Genomic DNA, 23,958 nt, shown 5'->3' with positions numbered 1-23,958 from the left:
CTGATCTGTCTTCAAGTTCCTCAAAATTCCTAGTACATCTTCCTTACTAACATCCACCTCCTCTAGTCTAATAGCCTGTTTCACACTGTCCTCCTCTACAACTAGGTGTCTCTCAATTGTAAATACCGTAGAAAAATATTCATAAAGGACCTCTCTTATCTCTATAGGCTCCGTGCACAAATTTCCTTTGCAATCCTTGATCAACCCTACCCTTTCTCTGGTCATTCTGTTATTCCTCACATATGTGTAAAAAGCCTTGGAGTTTTCCTTGATCCTATGATCCTGCCAAGGTTTCCTCATGCCCCCTTATAGCTCTTCTAAGCCCGTTCTTCAACACCTTCCTGGCTAACCTGTGTCCTTCTAGAGGATTTTCCACTCCTTGTTTCCTAAGCTTTATGTAAGCATCCTTCTTCCTCTTAACTAGTCGTTCGACCTTTCTTGAGAACCAAGGATCCCTCACTCGACTGCATCTTCCCTGCCTGCCGGGGACAAACATACCGAGCACACGCAGTATGCATTCCTTAAATAATCTCCACATTTCAATAGTGCTCTTCCCTGACAGCATCAGTTCCCATTTAATGTTACCCAGTGTTTGCCTAACAGAATTGTAATCGGCCTTCCCCCAGTTATAGACCTTACCCTGCTGTATGTACCTATCCTTTTCCATGACTATTGTAAAAGTAACAGAGTTATGATGGCTACGCCAAAATGCTGTCCTACCAACAGGTCTAACACTTGACCCAGTTCATTGCTAAGTGCCAAATCCAAAGTGGCCTCTCTTCATGTTGGTCTATCTATGTACTGTGTCAGGAATCCTTCCTGAACACACCGGACAAAATCTGCTCCATCTAAACTACTACAACTAAAAAGTTTCCAATCAATATTTGGAAAGTTGAAGTCACCCATGACTACAACCTTGTGACTCTGCACCTTTCCGGTATCTGTCTCCCAATTCCCTCCTCCACTTCTCTGCATCTATAGGGGGTCTGTGAAAAACCCCGAACAAAGTGACTGCTCCTTTCTGGTTCTGGACCTCAACCCATACCAACTATGTAGACAGAGATAATGGGAACTGCAGATGCTGGAGAATCCAAGCTAATAAAGTGTGAAGCTGGATGAACACAACAGGCCAAGCAGCATCTCAGGAGCACAAAAGCTGACGTTTCGGGCCTAGACGCTTCATCAGAGAGGGGGATAGGGTGAGGGTTCTGGAAATAAATAGGGAGAGAGGGGGAGGCGGACCGAAGATGGAGAGAAAAGAAGGTAGGTGGAGAGGAGAGTATAGTTGGGGAGGTAGGGAGGGGATAGGTCAGTCCAGGGAAGACAGACAGGTCAAGGAGGTGGGATGAGGTTAGTAGGTAGGAAATGGAGGTGCGGCTTGAGGGAGGAAGGGATGGGTGAGAGGAAGAACAGGTTAGGGAGGCAAAGAGGAAGAACAGGTTAGGGAGGCTGGGCTGGTTTTGGGATGCAGTGGTGGGAGGGGAGATTTTGAAGCTTGTGAAGTCCACATTGATACCATTGAGCTGCAGGGTTCCCAAGTGGAATATGAGTTGCTGTTCCTGCAACCTTCGGCTGGCATCATTGTGGCACTGCAGGAGGCCCATGATGGACATGTCATCTAAAGAATGGGAGGGGGAGTTGAAATGGTTCGCGACTGGGACGTGCAGTTGTTTATTGCGAACCGAGCGGAGATGTTCTGCAAAGCGGTCCCCAAGCCTCCGCTTGTTTCCCCAATGTAGAGGAAGCCACACCGGGTACAATGGATGCAGTATACCACATTGGCAGATGTGCAGGTGAACCTCTGCTTAATATGGAAAGTCATTTTGGGGCCTGGGATAGGGGTGAGGGAGGAGGTGTGGGGGTAAGTGTAGCACTTCTTGCGGTTGCAGGGGAAGGTGCCGGGTGTGGTGGTGTTGGCGGGCAGTGTGGAGCGAACAAGGGAGTCACGGAGAGAGTGGTCTCTCTGGAAAGCCGACAAGGGTGGGGATGGAAAAACTCTGTGGATATATCATTCTCAAACTGCCATTTAGTAGCTACTATACTAGTCCTGACTAGCAACAACACTCCCCCACCTCTTTTACCACCCTCCATATTTCTTTTAAAGCATCTAAATCCTGGAACTTCCAACAACTATTCCTGTCCCTGAGTTACCCAAGTTTCTGTAATGGCCACAGCATCATAGTTCTAAGTATTGACCCATGCTCTAAGTTCATCTGCCTTATTTCTCAAACTTCTAGCATTGAAGTATACACAACTTAAACCACCCCGTGTTCACAATCACGCTCCATCAATCACATAGAACATTACAGCGCAGTACAGGCCCTTTGGTCCTCGATGTTGTGCCAACCTGTCATACCGATCTCAAGCCCATCTAACCTACACTATTCCATGTACATCCATATGCTTATCCACATTTCTTTATTAACAACCTCATTCCCTGTTGGAAGCCTGAATACCTCATCCTCCGAACTATAAATCTGCTTCCCCAACCCCTGCCAATCTTCTTTAAACCATCCCATATAGCTCGAACAAACCTCCCTCCCAGGGGTATTTGTGCTCTTCCAGTTCAGCTGTAACCCGTCCTTAATGTATAGGCCCCATCTCCCCCAGAATGTGCTCCAATTAGCCACATAATGGAAGCCCTCTGACAGTCACCCAGCTACCTTTTTCCGGTAACTTGAGTGTGACCACCTCTTTATAAGTCCTCTCTTTCACCCCCTCTTCTTCCCAAATGATCCGGAGTTCATCCAGCTCCAGCCCCAGTTCCCTAACGCAGTCTGTGAAGAGCTGGAGTTGGGTGCACTTCTTGCAGACAAAGTCAGAGGGGACACCAGCAATGACCCTTACCTCCCACATCCTGCAAGAGGAGCATGCAACTGCCCTAATTTCCATTCCCTCTACTCTAGATTTCCAGAAGAATAAAAAAGAGCCTTACCTTACCAGCCCTCCATGCAGTCTTTTTTTTGGGTTTTGGGTTTACCCAATGCCCGAATGTATCTGTTCCTTCTTGGCCCGCGTTTTGTCTATTCCTGCCACCGAAAGCAAGCAGCCTTCAGGTTGAGAGTGCATAGGATACTCTGAAGGACTGGATCAAAAGCCTTGACCAATCTGCTCAATTGATGGGTGTATTCTTAGGTCAGATCTGCAAATAGTTGTCTGTAGTGTTCTGGGTTATTCAGTTGTCAGTACATGACCTTGCAGTATTGACTATGAGGATAAGCAAGTTATGCTGCAGCTTTATGGAACTTCAATTTGGCCACACTTGGAATATTGCGTACAATTCTGGGCACCACATTACCAGAAGAATGTGGATGCACAGGAGAAGAAACAGAAAAGGTCTACCAGGATTTTGCCTGGTATGGGGGATTTTAGCAATGAAGAAAGTTTGGATAGACTGGGTTCGTTTTCACTGGAATGCAAAAGGTTAAGAGGTGACCTGACAGAAGTTTATAATATTGTAAATGGCATCGATAGGGTGGAAAATATGAGGACTTTTCCCCAGGGTGGAGGAGTGAAATACTGAAGGACACAGGTTGAAGGTGCAAGGGGGAGAGGGGTGTAAAAGGGATGTGGCTGAGGCAAGTGATGATGTCTGGAACGCATTGCTAGAGAAAGCGGTGGAAGCAGACACAACAGCAGATTCAAGAACCACCTGGATGAATAATTAAATAGGAAAGGAACAGAGGGAGGTAGATCTGAAAAGATTGTTTTACGTGGAAGGGTGAAATGTGTCAGTGCAAGCTTAGAAGGCTGAAGGGCCTGTTCCTGTACTGCATTGTTCTTTGTTCTAGATTCATTAATTTTGGGATGGTGGGTCTAACATTGAGGTGAGATTGACTAGGTTAGGATTGTTTTTGCAGATGAATTTAGGGACATCTCAAAGAGACTTCTAAAATTCTAGCAGGTCCAGGCAGGGTGTACGCAGGTAGAATGTTCCCGATGGTGGGTATGTCCAGAACCAGAGATCACAGTATGAGGATTCGGGATAGATGATTTAGGCCAGAGATGAAAGAGACATTTCATCACCCAATGATGGTGAGCCTGTGCAATTCATCACTACAGGAAGTAGTTCATGCCAGAACATTGAATGTATTCAAGAGGCAGCTAGATACAGCACTTGGGGTGAATAGGATCAAAGGTTTTGGGGAGAAAGTAGGAATAGGTCATTGAGTTGGATGATCAGCCATGATTGTGATGAATGAAGAGCAGACTTGAAGGGCCGCATGGCCTCCTCCTGTTCCAATCTTCTTTGTTTCTATGTTTCTATTCTAACAGAGCAGCAGGGAGGGAGTTGAATGGATGTTAAAACATTTCATCATCCCCATCTGCAGCCAGTAAAATTCCAGGATCTTCATTTTCACTTCCTCCCACTACAGGCTGTAGTTCCCCTCATGTTATTCCCAAAAATATAGGATCCATCATGTTTACCTCTGACCTATTAAGCTGTTGAAATACTCATTCCCCTATCCCAAACAAGAGAGAATTTAACCATTTCTCCTTATCATTCAATGGTATCACTATCACTGCATTCCCCACTGTCACCACTGTGGGGTTACCACTGATCTGACAGTGCACTGGACTCACCACATACATAAAGTACTCACAAGAATAAGTCAGAGGCTAGGAATACCGCAGTATCTCTCCTCCTGGCTCTGGCATAAGTCAGGAGTGTGACAGAATACTTCCCACTTGCTTGGATGTGTGCAGTGCCAACAATACTCAAGAACCTCAACACCTTCCAGATCAAGGCTCCCATTTTATTGGTACTACATCCATAAATATCCCCTCCTCCACTACTGATACCAAGAAGCAGCAGTGTGTATTGTCTACATGATGCACAGCAGAAAATTGCAGAAGATGTTTTAAATAACACCTTCCAAACCTATGCATACTTCCATCTGGAAGGAAAAGGGCAGCAGATACGTGGGAACACCACCTTCTGCAAGATCCCCTGAAAGCCACTCACCATTCTGACTTGGAAATATATTGCCATTCCTTCACTGTCACTGGGTCAAAATGCTGAATTGCCTCCCTAAGGGCATTAGCATATGGACTGCAGTGTTCAAGAAGGCAGTCAAACAACATCTTCTCAAGGGACAACCAGGGACGTATAAAAAGTTAGTAACTTGAACATTCTCTGAATGCATTACAAAGAGAAAAATAAAAGGCTGTAGACCCCTTCCACTTCATCAAATGGTGGACCCCCCTCACATTCCCCAAACTATAAACCCTTTGCCTTCACATCCTCAACTATAGGATCATTCTTCCAAAAAATTTTGGAACCATTCACAGCCACCCCCAAAATATGGAACTTCTTACCTCTTCAATGTGTAACTGTGACTTCTTGATGTCAGCGTATGAAATGAATTTCGAAATGGACAGCCTGGAAGTGGGACAAATACCAACGTTTTCAATAGCAATGGAAGAAGAGCCTATTCAACTCATAAACAAAGCTGGAACAGACAGCATTCAACCCCACATCAGTCCCAGACGCATCGTCAAAATCCGAAAATACTTTCCAGAGACGTGGATTTGGGATCTTGTCCCTGTTGGGTGAGCGAGGGATTAATCTGCTGGCGCAGGGGAATCCTAGAGCTTGATGTGGGTGGTGCACACAGCCTGGGATTGGAGAAATGAAAGGATTGAAAAGGAAGTTGGAACTGGAGGAGTTTACAGAGACAGGGAGGTATGTAGGTGCAAGAAGGGTGTACAGAGATAGGTGAAGGGACTGGGGGAGGTTTCAGAAATTGTGAGGGGTGTAGCAGCTGGAGGAGTTACAGAGATTTGAAGATGTGTAAAGACTGGAGAAGTTTACAGAAGTAAGCTGTATTCTAGGGGCTGGAGGTGGTTTCAGGGATAGGGAGGATTATAGGGGCTGGAGGAGGTTATAGAGCTAAGGACGGTTGTAGATGCTAGAGGAAAGTTACAGAGATTGAGAAGAGTTGTAGGGACTCAAAGATTAAAGAGATAGGAAAGTTTGTAGGGATTTGGGAGGATTATAGAGATAGGCATGGTGGAGGGACTGGAACAGGATACAGAGATAATGAGTGGTATAGGGTCTAGAGGAGATACAGAAATGCAGCATTTCAGGGTTCAGAGGAGGTTACAGAAGTAGAGGCATCTTAGGAGCACAAAAGCTGACCTTTCAGGTCTGGACCCTTCATCAGAGGCCCGAAACGTCAGCTTTTGTGCTCCTAAAATGCTGCTTGGCCTGCTGTGTTCTTCCAGCTCCACACTTTGTTATCTCTGATTCTCCAGCATCTACAGTTCCCATTATCTCTAGGTTACAGAAGTAGGCAGGGATGTAAGGACTGGAGGAGGATACACAGATAAAGAGGTGTGTAGGTGCTGGTGGAGGTTATTGAAAGGGAGATTGACGGGGCTCAAGGACGTCACTGGTGTAGGGAGGTTTGTAGGAGCTAAAGGAGGTAAAATAAATGTGGGTTGTTATAGGGACTGGACGAATTACAGAAATAATGTGTATTGGGGCTGGAGGAGAGTTCACAAATAGGGACGGTTGTTGGGGCTGGAGGTTACAGAGGTAGGGATGGGTCAAGGTCTGCAGGAGTTTACAAAGGTATTAAGTGGTGTAGGTCTTGTAGGAAATTACAGGGATACAGTGGTGTTTGGAGAGTGGAGGCGGTTACAAAGAAAGGGAGCAAAATCAGAAGTTGCTGGAAAAGCTCAGCAGCTCTGGTAGCATCTTTGAAAGAAAAAAAAAGTCAACGTTTCAGTTCCAGTGACCCTTCCTCAGAACATTCTGAGGAAGGGTTACTGGGCCAGAAATGTTAATGCTGACTGTTTTTTTTCCACAGATGCTGCCAGACCTGCTACACTTTTCCAGCAACTTCTGTATTTATTCCTAAATTACAGCATCCGCAGTTCTTTTGGTTTTTACAAAGAAAGGAATCACTGTAGGGACTGATGAATCTTACAGAGGAAGGGAGGAGTATAGTTACTGGATGAGATTACAGTGATAAGGAGGGGTGTAGAGGCTGAAGGATTTCACAAGGATAGGAAGGATTGTAAGAGTTGATGGAAGTCACAAGAATGGGGCTTGTTTTCAGGGATGCGGAAGCTACAGAGAAGGAAAGATGGATAGGGGTTAGAAGAGTTAGGGAATGTGGCAGGGGCTGGAGGAGGTTACAGAGATATGGTGAGTGTGGTGACAGGAGGAGTTTAATGGAGATTGGGATGAATGTCGGATGCATAGGGAGAGGTGTGGTTGCTGGGTGAGGTGACAATGATAGGGAGAATTGTGTATCCAAGATGAAGTTGTAGATATGGAACCACAAAGGAGCTGGATTAGATAGCATCTCGTAGATGGCATGGTACATTAGTAGTAGGGTCTAGATGCTGGAGGAGGTTTCAGATAGGAAGTGTTGTAAGAACTGCCAGAAGTCAGAAAGGGTTGTTAATGCAGGAATAGATTATAAAGATACTGAGGAGTGTAGGGCCTGGAGAATATAACAGATATATGGGGCAGCAGCAGATCGAGGATGTCACTGAGTTTGGTTCAGGTTCAGGGATGTACATAGTAACAGAGGTAGGATGGGTTGTCGGTGCTGGAGGAGATTACTGATATCGGGTTGTGGCGTTGTGGATTTAAAAGGTTATATAGTGGGCAGGGTTATATGGAAGGAGTTGGTTAGTAGTGAGGAATGAGGTTGTTGACTTGCTTGCCCAGCTGGCTTGTTCTCGTTCACATGTTTCATCACCATGCTAGGTGACATCATCAGAGGACCCTACAATGAAGTGATGTTATGCTACACTCAACTTTAACATCCAGAAATAGAAGTTGATTGTTGCTTTCTTCATCCCCTGTGAATGTAATCCTTGTGATCAGGTGGTGGGTCCCTTCTAATTTGTTGCATTTAATAATGACCAATGTGTCATCTATGTTCCAGATCCACAGTTCAGGTTGAAGTTGAGTGTATGACCAATGGGAAGTATACAAAAAAGCAACCCACACTGATCAAATCCTCAACTTCCACAGCAACCACCCCAACATCCACAAACAAAGCTGCATTTGGACACTATTTAAATGGGCCAGGACACACTACGAAATTTAGGAACAATGCAGGAAAGTGGAAGAACATCTTTACAAAATCTTTGCTGTAAACAGATATTGCTGCCACTACGTCTGCAGATGCCTACTAAACAGGCAACAACAGGAGAATACATTACGTCCTAACACACTGACCACACTGCCAACACATCATATAAGAACTTATATGAACTCACAACAAGACTCGTGAGAAGTCTAGGAATCACTGTGGTCCACAAGCCAGCAGCTACTCTACAAAAAACACTTCCAAGGATTAAAGACCCGATTCCCACAACATGCAGAATGAGCATGGTTTACAAAATACCATGCAACAGCTGCCAGAAACATTACATTGGACGGACTGGAAGGAAACTAGCCATCAGAATACATGAGCATCAACTAGCAGCAAAACGACATGATGAACTCTCCCTAAATTGATACTCGCAGATAATGAAGGCCATCAATTTTGCCTGGACAAGGTAACCATAGTAGCCCAAGCCAAGCATAGACTTGCATGGGAATTCCTAAAGGCATGGCTCTCCACCTGTAATGCAATCAACAAATATACAGAATTGGACTCCATGTACAGTCAAACTAGAAATGACACTGCTCACCATAACGGACCAGACAATACAAATTCCAAGCAGACTAGAATAACATCGCTTCATCGGAGGTTGCACCGATGATGTCATCTAGCATGTGATGAAACGTCTGAATGAGAATAAGCCAGCTCAGCAAGCAAGTCAACAATCTCACCCACAACTCGAGCTAAAGAACTTTGCCAAAACTTTAACTAATGAGGTATTACTGCACAGTTAGAGGATCAGTGCTGACGTAATGTCTCACTGCCGGTTTATCACCTCTGAGGGTATACTGCACTGTCGGAGGGTCAGTGTTGAGGGAGCACTGCATTGTCAAACTTCAGTGCTGAGGGAGTGCTGCACTGTCGGAGGTTCAGTGCTGAGGGAGTGCCGCATAGTCGAGGGTCAGTGCTGAGGGAGCACTGCACTGTCAGAGGGTCAGTACTGATGGAGGATCTCACTGTTAGTGTTTTTTTTATTTCAGTGCACACTGTCTTGTCCTATTCTTTTACTGCCTTCCTTTCGTCTCAGATCCTCTGGGAGTGCCTCTTTCCCCGTCACAGTTCCAGACTCTATCACTGAATGGAAGGGCAGCATGTTCTGTACTAGCCACGTGGGAATTGGAATCTCTGATACCGTCACCTTTAATGCATTTAAACCATTCTTTGTCGAACTGGCTCTCCCCTTTTCTGTTGTCAGAACTGAGGGTTTTGTCCTCAAGGCCAAAGTCTTCAACTACCTGACGCAATGTATCATGGTGAGTGAGCTTTCCTGCTTGTTCTTCCACTGTGGGATGAAGCACCGACATCTTTCCTGCCGTTAGCCCCAGCATCTCACCAGTTATGGCATCACGGTAACTGAATACAGCCAAGAGACAAATTGCCCGCATTTCCTGCTCTTTGCATTGGGTGCCAGACTCAAAGTAGAGTATTTGTTTATTCCTGAATGAGATACATGTGTTTGTCTCTGGCTGGGTCAGCATTTGTTACCCATTGCTGAGCTCCCTTCTTTAACTGCTGGCACCCCACTGGATCTAATTACAGTATAGTGTCTCTAGGGAGGGAATTCATTGATTCTGACACAGCAGCACTGAAGGAACAGTGATATATTTCCAACTCAGGATGGTAGGTGGCTCAGAAGGGAACTCACAGTAGGTGGGGTTTCCATGGGCTGTTGCCCGTGTTCTTCCATATGGTATTGGTTGTGGGTATGGAAGGTGCTATCTAAGCAGCCTTAGCGAATTTTGGCAATGTACCTTGTAAGCAATGCGCACAGGTTATTGCTGAGCGGTTGCTGCTTGATAGCCCTGTTGATGACACCTTGCGTCCCTTTACTGATATTCGACAATAGATTGATGGTGCAGTAATTTGTGAATGTTCAGGCTGAGTCCTGTGCTGTGGCACATTTACCCCCTTCTTGTTCTTCCTTGTCCTCAGGTGAAGGTGACCCTTCTGAATGCCCAGGGATTTAGTGTAACAGCAGAAAGTGATGCCGAACATACGACTTGCATCTGCTCCCAAGACAGCCAAACATTCAGCTGGCATCTACTTGCCACTGGACTGGGTTAGTAATTTACTGAGCACCAGGCTCTAATCTCGCCCAAGGCTGAGGCTGGTCAGGCCAGGAACCTGATTCCAATCTCCGGTTGAAGGAGAGAGGGGATGAATTATTCTGGGTGCATGCTCCCAATGCCTGAGTGTGGGGGTGGGGAAGCTGAATCAGCCTGGGTAACTGCTCCTGATCCCTGGGTTAGGGAGGGAGGGGGAGAACCAGCACAGGATTCCACTCCTAATCCCTGTGCAGTGATCCCTAGATTAAAGAGGGAGTAGGTGAATCAGTCGGTGCACTGATACCTGATCTCTGCCCAGCAATCCCTGGGTTAGGGAAGGATTGGGAGCATTATCCCAGGCTCTTGCTCCTAACCCCTGCTCAGTCACAGGGATAGAGAGGGACAAAATCATCCCTGATACTGGCTCACGTTTCTTTTCCCCTCTCTCTCTCAATGATCTAGGCCAACAGAATTTGACGGTGCAAGCTGAATCGATTGCCTCCGAGACTCTGTGTGGGAATGAGTTTGTGATTGTCCCAGCTAAAGGAGCCTTGGATGTCATTCGGAAATCCCTTCTGATCAAGGTCAGAGCCGGGCACTGATCGAGAGGTAATCCAAGTGGATGCAGAGTAAAGGGAGGGCTGTGATTCGGCAGAAGGGAAGAGATAGTCTGACAAAGAAGTGAACATTCCAGTGTCAAATGGACTGGTGATTGGGTCAAGAAATATTACTAGGGAACACGAGATGTTCCTGGAGTGGGTATCCTGCTGACTGAAAGATGTCAAATCCAAGGAAAAAAGGAAATGGAGATAAAATAGGAATAAGAGTTTAAAATTGAGTGAATCCCTGTGTTTAGCCTTCCCATTACAGAGAGAGTGCCTGTGTTTTGACTCTGATGGAGGAATGCACTGGGAATGAAGTCTGGGGTCTCCCCAGGTCCGGCCTAAAGTCTCAAAGTTTTAACTCAACTGGTAAAATAGACAAGATAACAAAGTGTGGAGCTGGATGAACACAGCAGGCCAAGCAGCATCTCAGGAGCACAAAAGCTGACGTTTCGGGCCTAGACCATTCATCAGAGGGTCTGATGAAGGGTCTAGACCCGAAACGTCAGCTTTTGTGCTCCTGAGATGCTGCTTGGCCTGCTGTGTTCATCCAGCTCCACACTTTGTTATCTTGGATTCTCCAGAATCCGCAGTTCCCATTTTCACTGGTAAAGTAGACAAATTATTTTCCTTAGTGGCTATCATCAGAACAAAGGTGAGTTTCAATGAATTTCTTTAATAAACTCAGACGTATCCCATTTACCACAAAATAAACCAATTCTTTCAGTTACTGAATGGGTTGGCAACTAAGCTATATGCCACAGACAGAGAAAGGGAGAGTGTGAGTAACGGGGTGAGGAAGATAGAGAGAGAGAGAGAGAGAGAGAGAGATAGTCAGGCAGAGAAAACAAAGATAAAAAATGCAGAAAGGAAGGAAAAAAACATCTAGGGGCCAGTGGACTGACCACAAAAGGTAAATGTGATCTTTAAATCCCCTGAATTTCCTGTCGATGAAATCAAAATACTCATTAATTTGGAGTAATGGAGTATCTTCAGACACACTTCAGTTCACATGAAAGGGCAATTAGGCTTAGGGCTTTGAGTGGATATAATGATTCAAGGTTTTAGTGTTTATGAGGTAGCCGGAGACACTCATATCTGATACTTTTTCTGGATCATAGAAATATTTCTGTGAGAGAGAGAGAGAGAGTGCAATCTGTGCAGCTTATCCTGTTCCAAGATTCCTCCTTGATTTTTTTTAAAAGAGAAAGATTATCTTGCTGCAGGAGGTCTTCTCTCTTTGACTGATAAGCTTAGGAGTCCTGCACAAATAGGATCCAAATTGAGAACAGTGTTCTCAACCTTCAGAATAAAATTGGAAGAAAGGGGGCCTAAGTATGTCCAGCAAAGTCAGAAACCATATCTTAACTTTCTCCTAAAAAGCTTGCTTTCAAAATTACTCAACTTTTCATTAATGAGCAGGTGAGTCAGAGCTCTTTTTACTGTTGAACTATGCACTTCCCTTCACAATCCTGGTAAATTCTTATTGATCCAGAAAATCTGAACATTCAATATTTCTGTTCCCAATATCCACATATGATCCTTCCATGTCAAGATGTGTCTCCAACATAGCGGATGAGGTAAAAAGCAAAAGTCATTTACTTGGTGGAAGTGCATCCACTCTTCCGGTGGGCTCTGTGACTGTGTGCATTAGCCTATGCCTTTGGAGAACTGACTGCCAGTAAATATGCCTGATCTCCCTTTGGGTCAGCTAGTTAATCAAAATGGAACATCACAATTTAAAGATATTTTACTGATTCATGTTTAATTGAGATTGATCTGGAATCTGATCATTAAAGTAAACAGATTAAACCTGCCAAGCAATCATGGATTGTGTGGTCATGTAAGATGTTTTTTTTCTTTTACATTATTGCTTTTCATGATGGAATCATAACATAATCACCCTCTCTCTCAATCTCTATATCTCTGCTTTTTCTGTCTCTCACTCTCCCTCTGCCTTTCACTTTCTGTTTTCGAAATCTCTGTCATCTGTTTCTTCATCACTGTCTCCCTTTTTCTCATCCTCACTCTTGAAACCCATCTCTGTCCCACTATTTCTTTCTCTTTCTTTTCTCCTCCTTCTTACCTCCCTCTCTGTCCATCTGTCTCCATCTCCTCTTTCTCTTCTCCCCCCTTGCCTCCCTTTTTTCCATCTATTTCTCCATCGCTATCTTGCTCCTGTTCTCTCTTATTCGGTTTCTCTCTCATTTGTTACTCCCTTTTGTCTCTCTCTTCCTCTCTGTCTGCCCCTTTTGCTCTGTCTCACTCCCTTGTGCTGACTCTGTCTATTATGCTGTTTCATCCTCTCTCCCACTCCCTGTCTGCCTCTTGCCCTCCCTCTCTGCCTCTCTTTCTCAATCTTTCTCCCCCTACCTCTCTTTGTCAATCTGACTCTCCCTCTCTCTATCTGACATACTCTTCACCTGTCTCTGTGTCTCTCTCACCCCACCACCCTACCTTTCTGCCTTCCTAATTCTCAATATTTTTGTTGCCTATTCCCTTTCCCTGACACATTTTTTTCTCTTGCAGCCCGAGGGCATTGAGATTGAACTGACCCACAGCTCTTTGATGTGTCCAGCAGGTATAGGACTTCAGTTTACATTCTGGGCAATGGGACAGTCTGAATGACCAATTGAGCATCCTCAGCATTTTGGCTGAGGGGAGAGAGATAGTAAAGGAGTGTCCGCCAGCTCTGTCTCTGTGGGGAGGTAGACAGCGAGTGTATATCCCTTAGCTCTGGCTCTGAGGGGAGGGAGACAGCAAGAGAATATCCCTCAGCACTGGCTCTGTGGGAGGGAGAGAGCAAGCAAGTGTCCTGTTTATGTGGGGAGGGAGACAGCCAGAGAGTGTCCTACAGCTCTGATTCTGTGTGAAGGGCGAGAACGTGTGTGAGCGTGTATCCCTCAGCTCTGTTTGGAGATAGAGAGTACATGAGGGATTGCCTTCAGAAGTGGGCCTCCAGGAGGGAGAGAGGGTGTATGGCAAAGGCAGGCACAAAGACAGATATGTGAAAGAAAGAGAGACAATGACAGAGTGATAGTGATTGCATGTCAGAGATTTGTTGACAGTAGTTGAGGTGTGGGGGAATCAGATGGTCCAATGGGTCCAGGAGACTGCTATCACTCTCTCTGAGGAGACATCGCTCTGGGAATGAGATTGGAGTTGATGCTGGTGATTGAGGCAATAGCAGTAATCCTGGAAGGGGTGTGGCTTGGAGGTGGGGGGTCAGTGCACTGTCAATGTTGATTATGTGGGTTGGCAGAGATTAACCAATGTTTCTCACATCTAATCTTATGGTGTGCTTCAATCCAGGCAAGACCATCACTGAGGAGATCCAGCTTGAGCTTCCCCACGATGTCATCAAAGGATCAAGCAGGGCCTATGTCACTGTGCTGGGTAAGAATCTCATAGCAATCCGACGGAGGCTTGTCCATAACTTTGGAAAGGTAAGGCTTAAGTCATGTCCTGTACTGAATAATAATCACAACCAGTGTAGTACTGACCTTCACAAGTATGAGAGAGAAACACGATCACATCACTGTCTCACTCTCTCCCTCCCTCACTTTTTCTCTCTCTCTCTCTCTCTGTTTTGGGACTGAAACTGGGAGCAGTGTTTCGGGGTTGAATATGGTTTGTGATTTGAAATTGAGATCTGGTTTGTGTTTTGGGAATGACAATATGGTATGCGTTTCGGGATTGTTATCAGGGTTGAGATTAAGAGCTTGAAGTCTTCTGATATACAATCACTAGAACAATGCTCCAGTATATAGTCTACCTGGCTTATCCAACCTGCTCCACAGGCTGATATCATTAAAAGCTCAAATCTACTTACGTCCTTCACTGTTTCATACCTCATTATCTACCTCAATCTTAAAAAATATTCAAAGAATTTGCTTCTGCCATCTCTGAGGATCCAAATCCTCACAGCCCCAGAGAGAAAGCAATCCCCTCATCTTTATTAAAAATAGGTGACCCCTAGTTCTAGATTCTACCAGAGGAAGCAGCCTCTCCAGAACCACCCTGTCACGACCCCTCAAGATAAACATGGGTACAAGCCTGGTCTGTCTAACCTTTCCTCACAAGACAGCCTTTCCATTCCAGATGTTAGTCTGGTAAATTTTCACTGAACTTCCTCCAATATTTTTCTATTTTTCCGCAAATACAAAGACCAATACCTTACACAGTCCCCCAGATGCGGTCTCACCAGTGCTTTGAAGCATAACCTCCCTATGTTTATATTTAGTTACCCTCACAAGAAATGATAACATTTCATTAGCTTTCCTAACTATTTTCTATACCTGCATATTAACTTTCTGCAACTGTCTTTAGTCTTTTCGAAGAGGAGATTTCTCCTGCACCCTGAACATTGTTTCTAATCATTATTGTTTATCAGTATTGTAGATCAAAAAGGAACTTTTCTTCCAGTTGATAAAGCTGGTTTTCACCTTAGGAATATTCTTATCTATCATTATCTTCACATTTATTGTGCTATTATTACTGTTGTCTATGTCCTCCCCAATTTTTACTACTCTTAGAGTCATTGAGTCATACAGCATGGAAACAGACCCATTGGTCCATGCTAAGTTTCCCAATTACCTGCATTTGGCCTATATCCCTTTTAACCTTTCCTATTCTTGTATCTGTCCAAATGTCTTTTAACTACCTGCCCCTACCACTTCCTCTGGCCGTTCGTTCACCAAACAAACCACCTTTTGTGTGAAAAGGTTGCCCGTCCTGTCACTTTTAAATCTTTCTCTTCTCACCAGAAAAATATGCCCCCTAGTTTTGAACTCTACTACCTGAGGAAAAAGACTTTTGCTATTCACCTCATCCATGCCCCTCATGATTTTATAAATTTCTACAATGTCACTCCTCAACCTCCTACGCTCCATTGAAAAACATCTCCGTCTACCCAGACTCTCCTCATAACTCAGGCCCTCCAGTCCTGCCAACATCCTGGTGAATCTTTTCTGAACTTTCTACAATTTAATAATACCCTTCCTATAGCAAGATGACCAGAACTATACACAGTACTCCAAAAGTGGCCTCACCAACATCCTGTAAAACCTCAACATGACGTCCTAACTCCTATATCCAATGGTTTCAGCAATGAAGGCAAGCGTGCTCAACACATCCTTAACCACCCTGTCTACAGGTGACACAGCTTCCAAAGATTTGTGTGCCTGTACCCCTGGGTTTCTTTGTTCAACAATACTACCCAGGGCCGTGCCATCAACTGTATAAGCCCTATCCTTGCTTTTGTACCAAAATGTAATACCTCACATTATCCAAAATAAACTCCATCTGCCAATCCTCGGCTCGTTGGCTTAACTGATCAAGATTCCTTTGTAATCTTAGATAACCTTTTTCACTGTCGATGTACCACAAATGTTAGTGTCGTCCACAAACTTACTAACCATGCCTCCTAAATTCTCATCTAAATCAGTTAGATAAACAACAGAAAATAGTGGATCCAGCACCAAACCCTGCAGAACACCTCCAGTCCAAAAAACAACCCTCCACACCCCTCTGTCTCCTATTGTCAAGCCAATTTTGTGTACAATTGGCAGGTTTTCCCTGGATGCCATGTTGAATTGAATGATTTAATGACACTTGCATATTACAGTGAATGAAGCAGTTAAATACAGTTAAGAGATTCAACTGATGCCACAATTGAACCTCCACCTCCCCTCCTACACCTCATCTCCACCTGCGCTGGATTTACTCTTTAGGTGCTATCTCTTCGCTGCTGGGCCCACCTCCCCAATGTGGCTGCAGATGCCAGGCCACGCACTGAAACTATACTTGCCCCACAACCAGAGTCTTCGGCTTCTCTGCCACCGCTGCTTCATTGATAATCTGGAATCTCTGCTCCAGACCTGCCAATACCATAACCAGGATGCGTCTGCGTCTGCATCTACCACCTCCGCTGGCAACGTGTTCCAGGCACCCACCACCCTCTGTGTAAAGAACTTTGCACGCATATCTCCCTTAAACTTTCCACCTTTCACTTTGAACTCATGACCCCTAGTAATTGAGTCCCCCACTCTGGGAAAAATCTTCTTGCTATCCACCTAGTCTATACCCCTCATGATTTTGTAGACCTCAATCAGGCCCCCCTCAATCTCCATCTTTCTAATGAAAATAATCCTAATCTACTCAACCTTCCTTCATAGCTAGCACCCTCCATACCAGGCAACATCCTGGTGAACCTCCTCTGCACCGTCTCCAAAGCTTCTACATCCTTTTGGTAATGTGGCGACCAGAACTGTATGCAGTACTCTAAATGTGGCCGAACCAAACTGTACACAACTATAACATGACCTGCCAATTCTTGTACTCAATACCCCATCCGATGCAGGAAAGCATGCCATATGCCTTCTTGACCACCCTATTGACCTGCGTTGCCACCTTCAGGGAATAATGGACCTGAACACCCAGATCTCTCTGTACATCAATTTTCCCCACGACTTTTCCATTTACAAGATAGTTCACTCTTGAATTAGATCTTCCAAAATGCATCACCTTGCATTTGCCTGGATTGAACTCCATCTGCCACTTATCTGCCCAACTCTCCAGTCTATCTATATTTGGCGGTAATCTCTGACAGTCCCCTTCACTATCTGCTACTCCACCAATCTTCGTGTCGTCTGCAAACTTGGTAATCAGACCATCTATATCTTCCTCCAAATCATTCACGTATATCACAAACAGTGGTCCCAGCACAGATCCCTGTGGAACACCACTGGTTGCAGGTCTCCAATTTGAGAAACCCCCTTCCACTACTACGCTCTGTCTCCTGTTGCCTCGCCAGTTTTTTAATCCATCTAGCTAGTACACCCTGGACCCCACGCGACTTTACCTTCTCCATCAGTCGGCCATGGGGAACCCTTCAAACACCTTACTGAAGTCCATGTATATGACGTACAGCCTTTCCCTCATCAATCAACTTTGTCACATCCTCAAAGAATTCTGTTAAGTTGGTAAGACATGAACTTCCCTGCACAAAACCATTTTGTCTATTACTGATAAGTCCATTTTCTTCCGAATGGGAATAGACTGTATCCTCCAGTATCTTCTCCAGCAGTTTCCTTACCACTGACGTCAGGCTCACCGGTCAATAATTACCTGGATTATCCCCGCTACCCTTCTTAAACAAGGGGACGACATTAGCAATTCTCTAGTCCTCCGGGGCCTCACCCGTGTTTAAGAATGCTGCAAAGATATTTATTAAGGCCCCAGCTATTTCCTGTCTCGCTTCCCTCAAAAACCTGGGATAGATCCCATCCGGACCTGGGGACTTGTCTACCTTAATGCCTTTTAGGATACCCAACACTTCCTCCCTCCTTATGCCGACTTGACCTGGAGTAACCAAACGTCTATCCCTAACATCTGTCATGTCCCTGTCCTCAGTGAATACCGATGCAAAGTACTTGTTAAGAGTGTCACCCATTTTCTCTGACTCATCGCATAACTTTCCTCCTTTGTCCTTAAGTGGGCCATTTTTCTTGCTCCTTATATACGAATAAAAGGCTTTGGGATTTTCCTTAACCATGTTTGCTAAAGATATCTCATGTCCCCTTTTAGCCCTCTTAATTCCTTGTTTTAGATTTGCCCTATATTCCCAATATTCTTCCAAAGCTTCGTCTGTCTTCAGTCGCCTAGTCCTTACGTGTGCTTCCTTTTACCTCTTGGCTAGTCTCACAATTTCACCTGCCATCCATGGTTCCCTAATCTTGCCCTTTCTATCCCTCATTTTCACAGGAACATGTCTCTCCTGCATGCTAATCAACCTCTCTTTAAAAGCCTCCCACATAGCAAACGTGGATTTACCTTCAAACAGTTTCTCCCAATCTACATTCCCCAGATTCTGCCAAATTTTGGTATAGTTGGCCTTCCCCCAGTTTAGAACTCTTCCTTTAGGACCACTGTCATCTTTGTCCATGAGTATTGTAAAACTTTTGGAATTGTGGCCATTATTTCCAAAGTAGTCCCCGACTGTAATTTGAACCACCTGGCCGGCTCATTTCCCAACACTAGGTCCAGTATGGCCCCTTCCCGAGTTGGACTGCATACATACTGCTCTAGAAAACCCCCCTGGATGCTCCATACGAATTCTGCTCCAGCCTCTTGTTAATTCGCCAGCCTCTAGTCCTTGACACCTTACCCATTGCTGTAGATGAAACAAATATCTCTGCTAGGATCCCAGTAATCTCTTCCCTAACTTCCCACAATGTCCTAGAATACACTTGATAAGGTCCTGGAGATTTATCCACCTTTATATTTTTAAAACCTCCACTTTTGTAATGTGAACTCTTTTCAAGGCATCAATATTTATTTTTCCCAGTTTCCTAATCTCTCTCTCACTTTCTCCACAGTAAAAAATGCTATCTTTTCTGTTTTGATCTCCATTACTATCAATCTTCCTTTTTGGCAAATTTTACACTTTGGTTCGGAGTGATTCCTATATACATTATAGGAACTACATTTTCTTATCCCCTCAGCCACCTCTTCAGTCTAATTCATATCTTGGTTATTAAAATCCCGCAAGATTCCTTTCTTAATGTTCTATTGTATTGTACTCAGTTTTTGGGTGAAGTGTTTATTTTGGTTGGAGCCTTTTGAACTCTGTCAGAGGAGTCTGTGAGCAATGTTCTCTCTCTCCAGGGGACATACTGAGTTCTGCGATGCAGAATCTGGATGGGTTACTGAGACTGCCCACAGGGTGTGGAGAACAGAACATGGTGAAATTTGCCCCAAACATCTACATACTGAGATACCTGAATAAAACAGATCAGCTCACTCGGGAAATTCGGGACAAAGCAATTAGCTACCTACAGACAGGTAGATCTCTGCAGAATGTGTTACATTGTATGGCTGTATCTATAGTTATCTGTGGATGTTGTATGTGTCCATGCGTGTAACTGTGTGTCTGTTACTCTGGGCCTGCGTGTGTGTGTTACACTGGATGTGAGTATTACTGTGGGTGTGAGTTAATGTGCATGGTACTGTGTGAGTGAACGTATTATTCTTGTGTGTTACACAGTGTGGAAGTGATTTACTCTGTGTCTGAGTGAGTGTGTGAATCCATGTGTGTGTATATGAGTTAACCTTTCTTAATGTACTTTGCACCACAACTTTACTTGTTTAACCTCTATTAACTTGCTCACTACTCCACAGGATACCAGAACCAGCTGACATACAAACATCATGATGGATCCTTCAGTGCATTTGGAGATGAAGATCATGAGGGAAATACCTGGTACAGATGAAGGGAAATGATCAATTTCCATATTCCTCCTCTATGGCACACCTCACACACATGCACCATACACATGCTCTGAATAGATAGTGATCACAGCGAGTATATAAAAAAGTTAAAAGACAAGCTTTTACCAAATTCAATGAGAGAAAGTGGTCATAATACACATAGAATGGGCTAAAACTATATCTCTCACACAGATTCCCTGGAGCAATAGTGATCATCATAAACATGGAGAGGGCTGAAAGTCACTCACACATACACTGGATTCATGAAGTAGGAATCTTAATATAGTCAGAAAAATGAGAGTTACAAACATAAAAATCTACTAGAAAATAGAAACTGGTCATAATTCCCATAACTAAATTCATGCTCAGACCCACACATGTGTACACGTGCACATATTTAAACACACACACACACACACACACACAAACGCACAGATTCACTGGGGAAAGATAAAATTATCATTCAGGGTAGTGGGCTTTGCTGGTTGGGTCTGCATTTGTTACCTCTGCCTAATTGATCTTGTGAAAGTGATGGTGATCTGCATTATTGAACTGCTACAGTACATTTGGTGTGGTGGATATAGCATTCTGTGTGTGTATGTCCATACATATACCTTGAAATCTAGAAGTCAAACACACACTCACAGGTTCATTGGAGAGTAATTTTATACACAGAGAAAGCCAAACCTTATACCCTCATCGATTCACTTGGAAATCATAATCACAGCATGCCGGGAGAAAGCTGAAAGCGACACAAGCTTACTGGATTTCAATCAGCAAGGACAATATGCTGAAGTTATGTGAGCTATGCCTTACCACACACTTTGTCTTCACTGGCCAGGTATATGACCAAATTAAAGAGACACCCATGGGCTCACCCATCTTTGATCTTATAGTGGAAACTGTTATGCAAAGGCTGGAACGCACTGCCCTCCCCCAGATCCAGCCTAAACTATGGGTGATACCTTCAGTGATCATTGAATGAGCAAAGTTAGAAGAAACACACCACCTTATTAACTGCATATTTACTGGGATCAAGTTCACCGGGGAAGAGGAAAACAACAGCAATTCCCATTTCTGGATGTAATGATGGAATAAACGAACAATGGGGAATTCCTCACCAGCAGATACAGAAATACAACACATACAGACCAAATCCTGAATTACAACAGTGGCCACCCCAGTGTCCACAAACAGGGCTATCTGAATACTCTGTTTAAACGAATGATAACATACTGCGACACCCCAGAGCTATGCAATAATGAAGAGGAACACCTATACAAAGTCTTTGCAAACAATGGGTTATCCTAACAGTTTCATTCGTCAATGCCTGCCAAACAAGCAACACCAAGAAGACACTGTATGCCCCAACACACTGGCCACCCTACCCTACATTAGAAACACATCAGAACTGGCTACGAGACTCCTCAGACCTCTCAGGATAATAATAGCACACAAACCAACAACCACGCTTTGTCAGTTACTCTAAAGGACGAAAGACCCCATCCCCACAATGAGCAGGACAAATGTGACATACAAAACATCAGGCAGCAACTGCAAGAAGCAATACATCGACAGAGGTGCAGGAGACCTGCCACTAGAGTACACGAACACCAACCCACAGCAAAATGGCAGGACCAACTCTTCCTCGTTTCTGTTCACTCTGACACAGAAGGACATCAGTTTAACTGGGACAAAGTTACAGTACTAGGACAAGCAAAACAAAGACAAGCGCGAGTATTCCTGGAAGCCTGGTTTTCAGTCACTGGTACCATGAACAAACATATTGAAATACACATACCATTACGAAGCAAAACCAGAAACAGAACTACCTACCATATTGGGCCATATAAATTCAGAACGGAACTGAACAACAGCACTTTAATGGAGTCCAGACAGCGCTGAAGATGTCACTTAGATCAGAGATGAAACGTTTGCATGAAAACCAATCAGCTTGGCAAACCAACCAACCCCATACTGGAATTCAGTGGGAAATGATAATCAAGATATGTGCAGAGTCTCACACATGTGGAGTCCTGAGGAAATGGTAATTGCAAAGCAAAGAAAAATGGAGCCTCTCTCTCTCTCTTACACATGCGCGCGCGCGCACACACACACACACACATTTTGTCAGAGTATAGTGATGACATTCCATAGACGCACCTCTGTAAGAGACTGAATGGGTCAAAGAGAGGGGATTGTGGGGAGCTATCAGAAGGAGAGGGACCAAAACCAGGTAAGAGAGAGGCTCACCAACCAAGAGACAGAGCTCAACATAGACAGCAGAAAATACAGAAAACATACAAAATACTAAGGAAGAAGACATAAAGAGCTGTCAATATTCAGCTTCCTCAATATCATAATCTTAGCCCTTTCTTGCAGGTTGACAGCCTTTGTGATGAAATCATTTGCAACTGCTCGTCAGTACATCTTCATTGATAATGACATCCTAGAAGACACTGTCAGATTCTTCCAGAGGCATCAACTGGAATCGGGCTGTTTCCAAAACCTTGGATACTTGTTCAACAATGCCCTCAAGGTACCAATGGCAAAAGGCAGGACTGAGGGTTCGGGGTCAAAAGAATTGGTATCTGAGGTCAATAAGGCACCATGACTGGCAGGATTTTGAAGGAAGTGCGTGAGGGTAGAATTTGCAGACACAATGATCATGAACTTTCGGCCTGCTCTAGACTCAGGGGAAATGCCAGAAGACTAGAACATTGCAAATATTACAATCTGGTTCAAGAAAGGTTGTGACGATAATCCATGCAATTACAGACCAGTCAGTTTAAATTCCGGGTGAGAAAGCTTCCAGAAATAATTATTTTGAATCAAGTTGGTAATATTTTGGAATAATGTGGGTACTAAATCAATACTGAATAAACAAGAGTAAGAAATGAAAGTAATAAAGGGGAAATCCTGTTTAACTGACTGTTGGAGTGTCTATGCAGAGCCAAAATGATGAGGTTCAATGCAGAGAAGTGTGAGATGAAGCAATGTGATTAGAAGAAAGAGAACATAAAATAGGGAGTACAAATTGAAATGTCACAGGAGCAGAGGGACCTGGGTATATATGTGCACAGATCACTGAAGACGGTAGGATAAACACACACTGCCCTCAGATTTCTAATAGGGGTACAGAGTACAAGAACAGGAAGGTAATGTTGAACTCATACAAGACGGTTTAGACTTCAGCAGGAGTATCGTGTACAATTTGGGTGCTACATTAAAGCAAAGATGTGAACATTTGGAGTGAGTGCTGAATCAGTTTACTAGAATAGTACCAGGAATGAGAATTTTCAGTGATGAGGATAGATTGAAGAAGTTGGGGCTGCTCTCTTTGGAGACAAAAAGGATGAGAAGTGATTTAAGGTTTTTAAAATCATATGTAGGATAAAGAGAATGGATAGGGTGAAACTGTTCTAACTCAAAAAGAGACAACAAGAAGGAGCATAGGTGGAAAATGATGTGCAAATGAAGCAAAGGTGAATGTAATAAAACATAAGGATAAAAGTAGGCCATTCAGCCCTTCAAACTGGCTCCACCAAGTGAAGTAAGGAAAAATATCTTTTACATATTTCAAAGTCAGGTTATGGAATTTATTCAGAGATAGTAGGAACTGCAGGTGCTGGAGAATCTGAGATAACAAGGTGTAGAGCTGGATGAACACAGCAGCCCAAGCAGCATCAGAGGAGCAAAAGGTTGACATTTTGGGCCTAGGCCCTTCCTGAAGAAGAGTCTAGGCCCAAAACATCAGCCTTCCTACTCTGATGAAATCTATTGACGAGCAATGTAGTGACAGCAGGTCCAACTGAGACATCTGTGAGGGCAACGGATGATTATTTTCATGGAAATAAGGTGTAAAGGTGCTGGGTAACAACAAAAGATTGGGATAAGGTGATGATTTTC

At 44.1% G+C, this 23,958-nt stretch overlaps 1 protein-coding gene and 1 long non-coding RNA gene across 5 annotated transcripts in view; one reads left to right on the top strand and one right to left on the bottom strand.

Annotated features, from left to right (window-relative positions):
- Positions 1-23,958, top strand: part of LOC125448495 (alpha-2-macroglobulin-like) — a 109,814-nt gene that overhangs the window by 57,191 nt on the left and 28,665 nt on the right. For all 4 annotated transcript variants that reach the window (XM_059641243.1, XM_059641241.1, XM_059641245.1 and 1 more), the window contains 9 exons: positions 5,355-5,553; positions 9,160-9,385; positions 10,065-10,191; positions 10,640-10,761; positions 13,309-13,360; positions 14,092-14,175; positions 19,447-19,623; positions 19,960-20,041; positions 22,432-22,588. In XM_059641243.1, the coding sequence (XP_059497226.1) occupies positions 5,355-5,553; positions 9,160-9,385; positions 10,065-10,191; positions 10,640-10,761; positions 13,309-13,360; positions 14,092-14,175; positions 19,447-19,623; positions 19,960-20,041; positions 22,432-22,588 (1,226 nt within the window). The remainder of the gene's footprint in view (positions 1-5,354; positions 5,554-9,159; positions 9,386-10,064; positions 10,192-10,639; positions 10,762-13,308; positions 13,361-14,091; positions 14,176-19,446; positions 19,624-19,959; positions 20,042-22,431; positions 22,589-23,958) is intronic.
- LOC132206666 (uncharacterized) overlaps positions 2,946-23,958 on the bottom strand; it is a 64,533-nt gene continuing 43,520 nt past the window's right edge. The window contains exons 2-3 of the long non-coding RNA XR_009443094.1: positions 5,320-5,383; positions 2,946-3,029 (exon numbers count right to left, since the gene is read on the bottom strand). This is a non-coding gene — a long non-coding RNA (uncharacterized LOC132206666). The remainder of the gene's footprint in view (positions 3,030-5,319; positions 5,384-23,958) is intronic.

This window comes from Stegostoma tigrinum, chromosome 41 (assembly GCF_030684315.1).
Source record: "Stegostoma tigrinum isolate sSteTig4 chromosome 41, sSteTig4.hap1, whole genome shotgun sequence".
NCBI lineage: Eukaryota > Metazoa > Chordata > Chondrichthyes > Orectolobiformes > Stegostomatidae > Stegostoma > Stegostoma tigrinum.
This window is presented reverse-complemented; position numbering and strand designations above follow the sequence as displayed.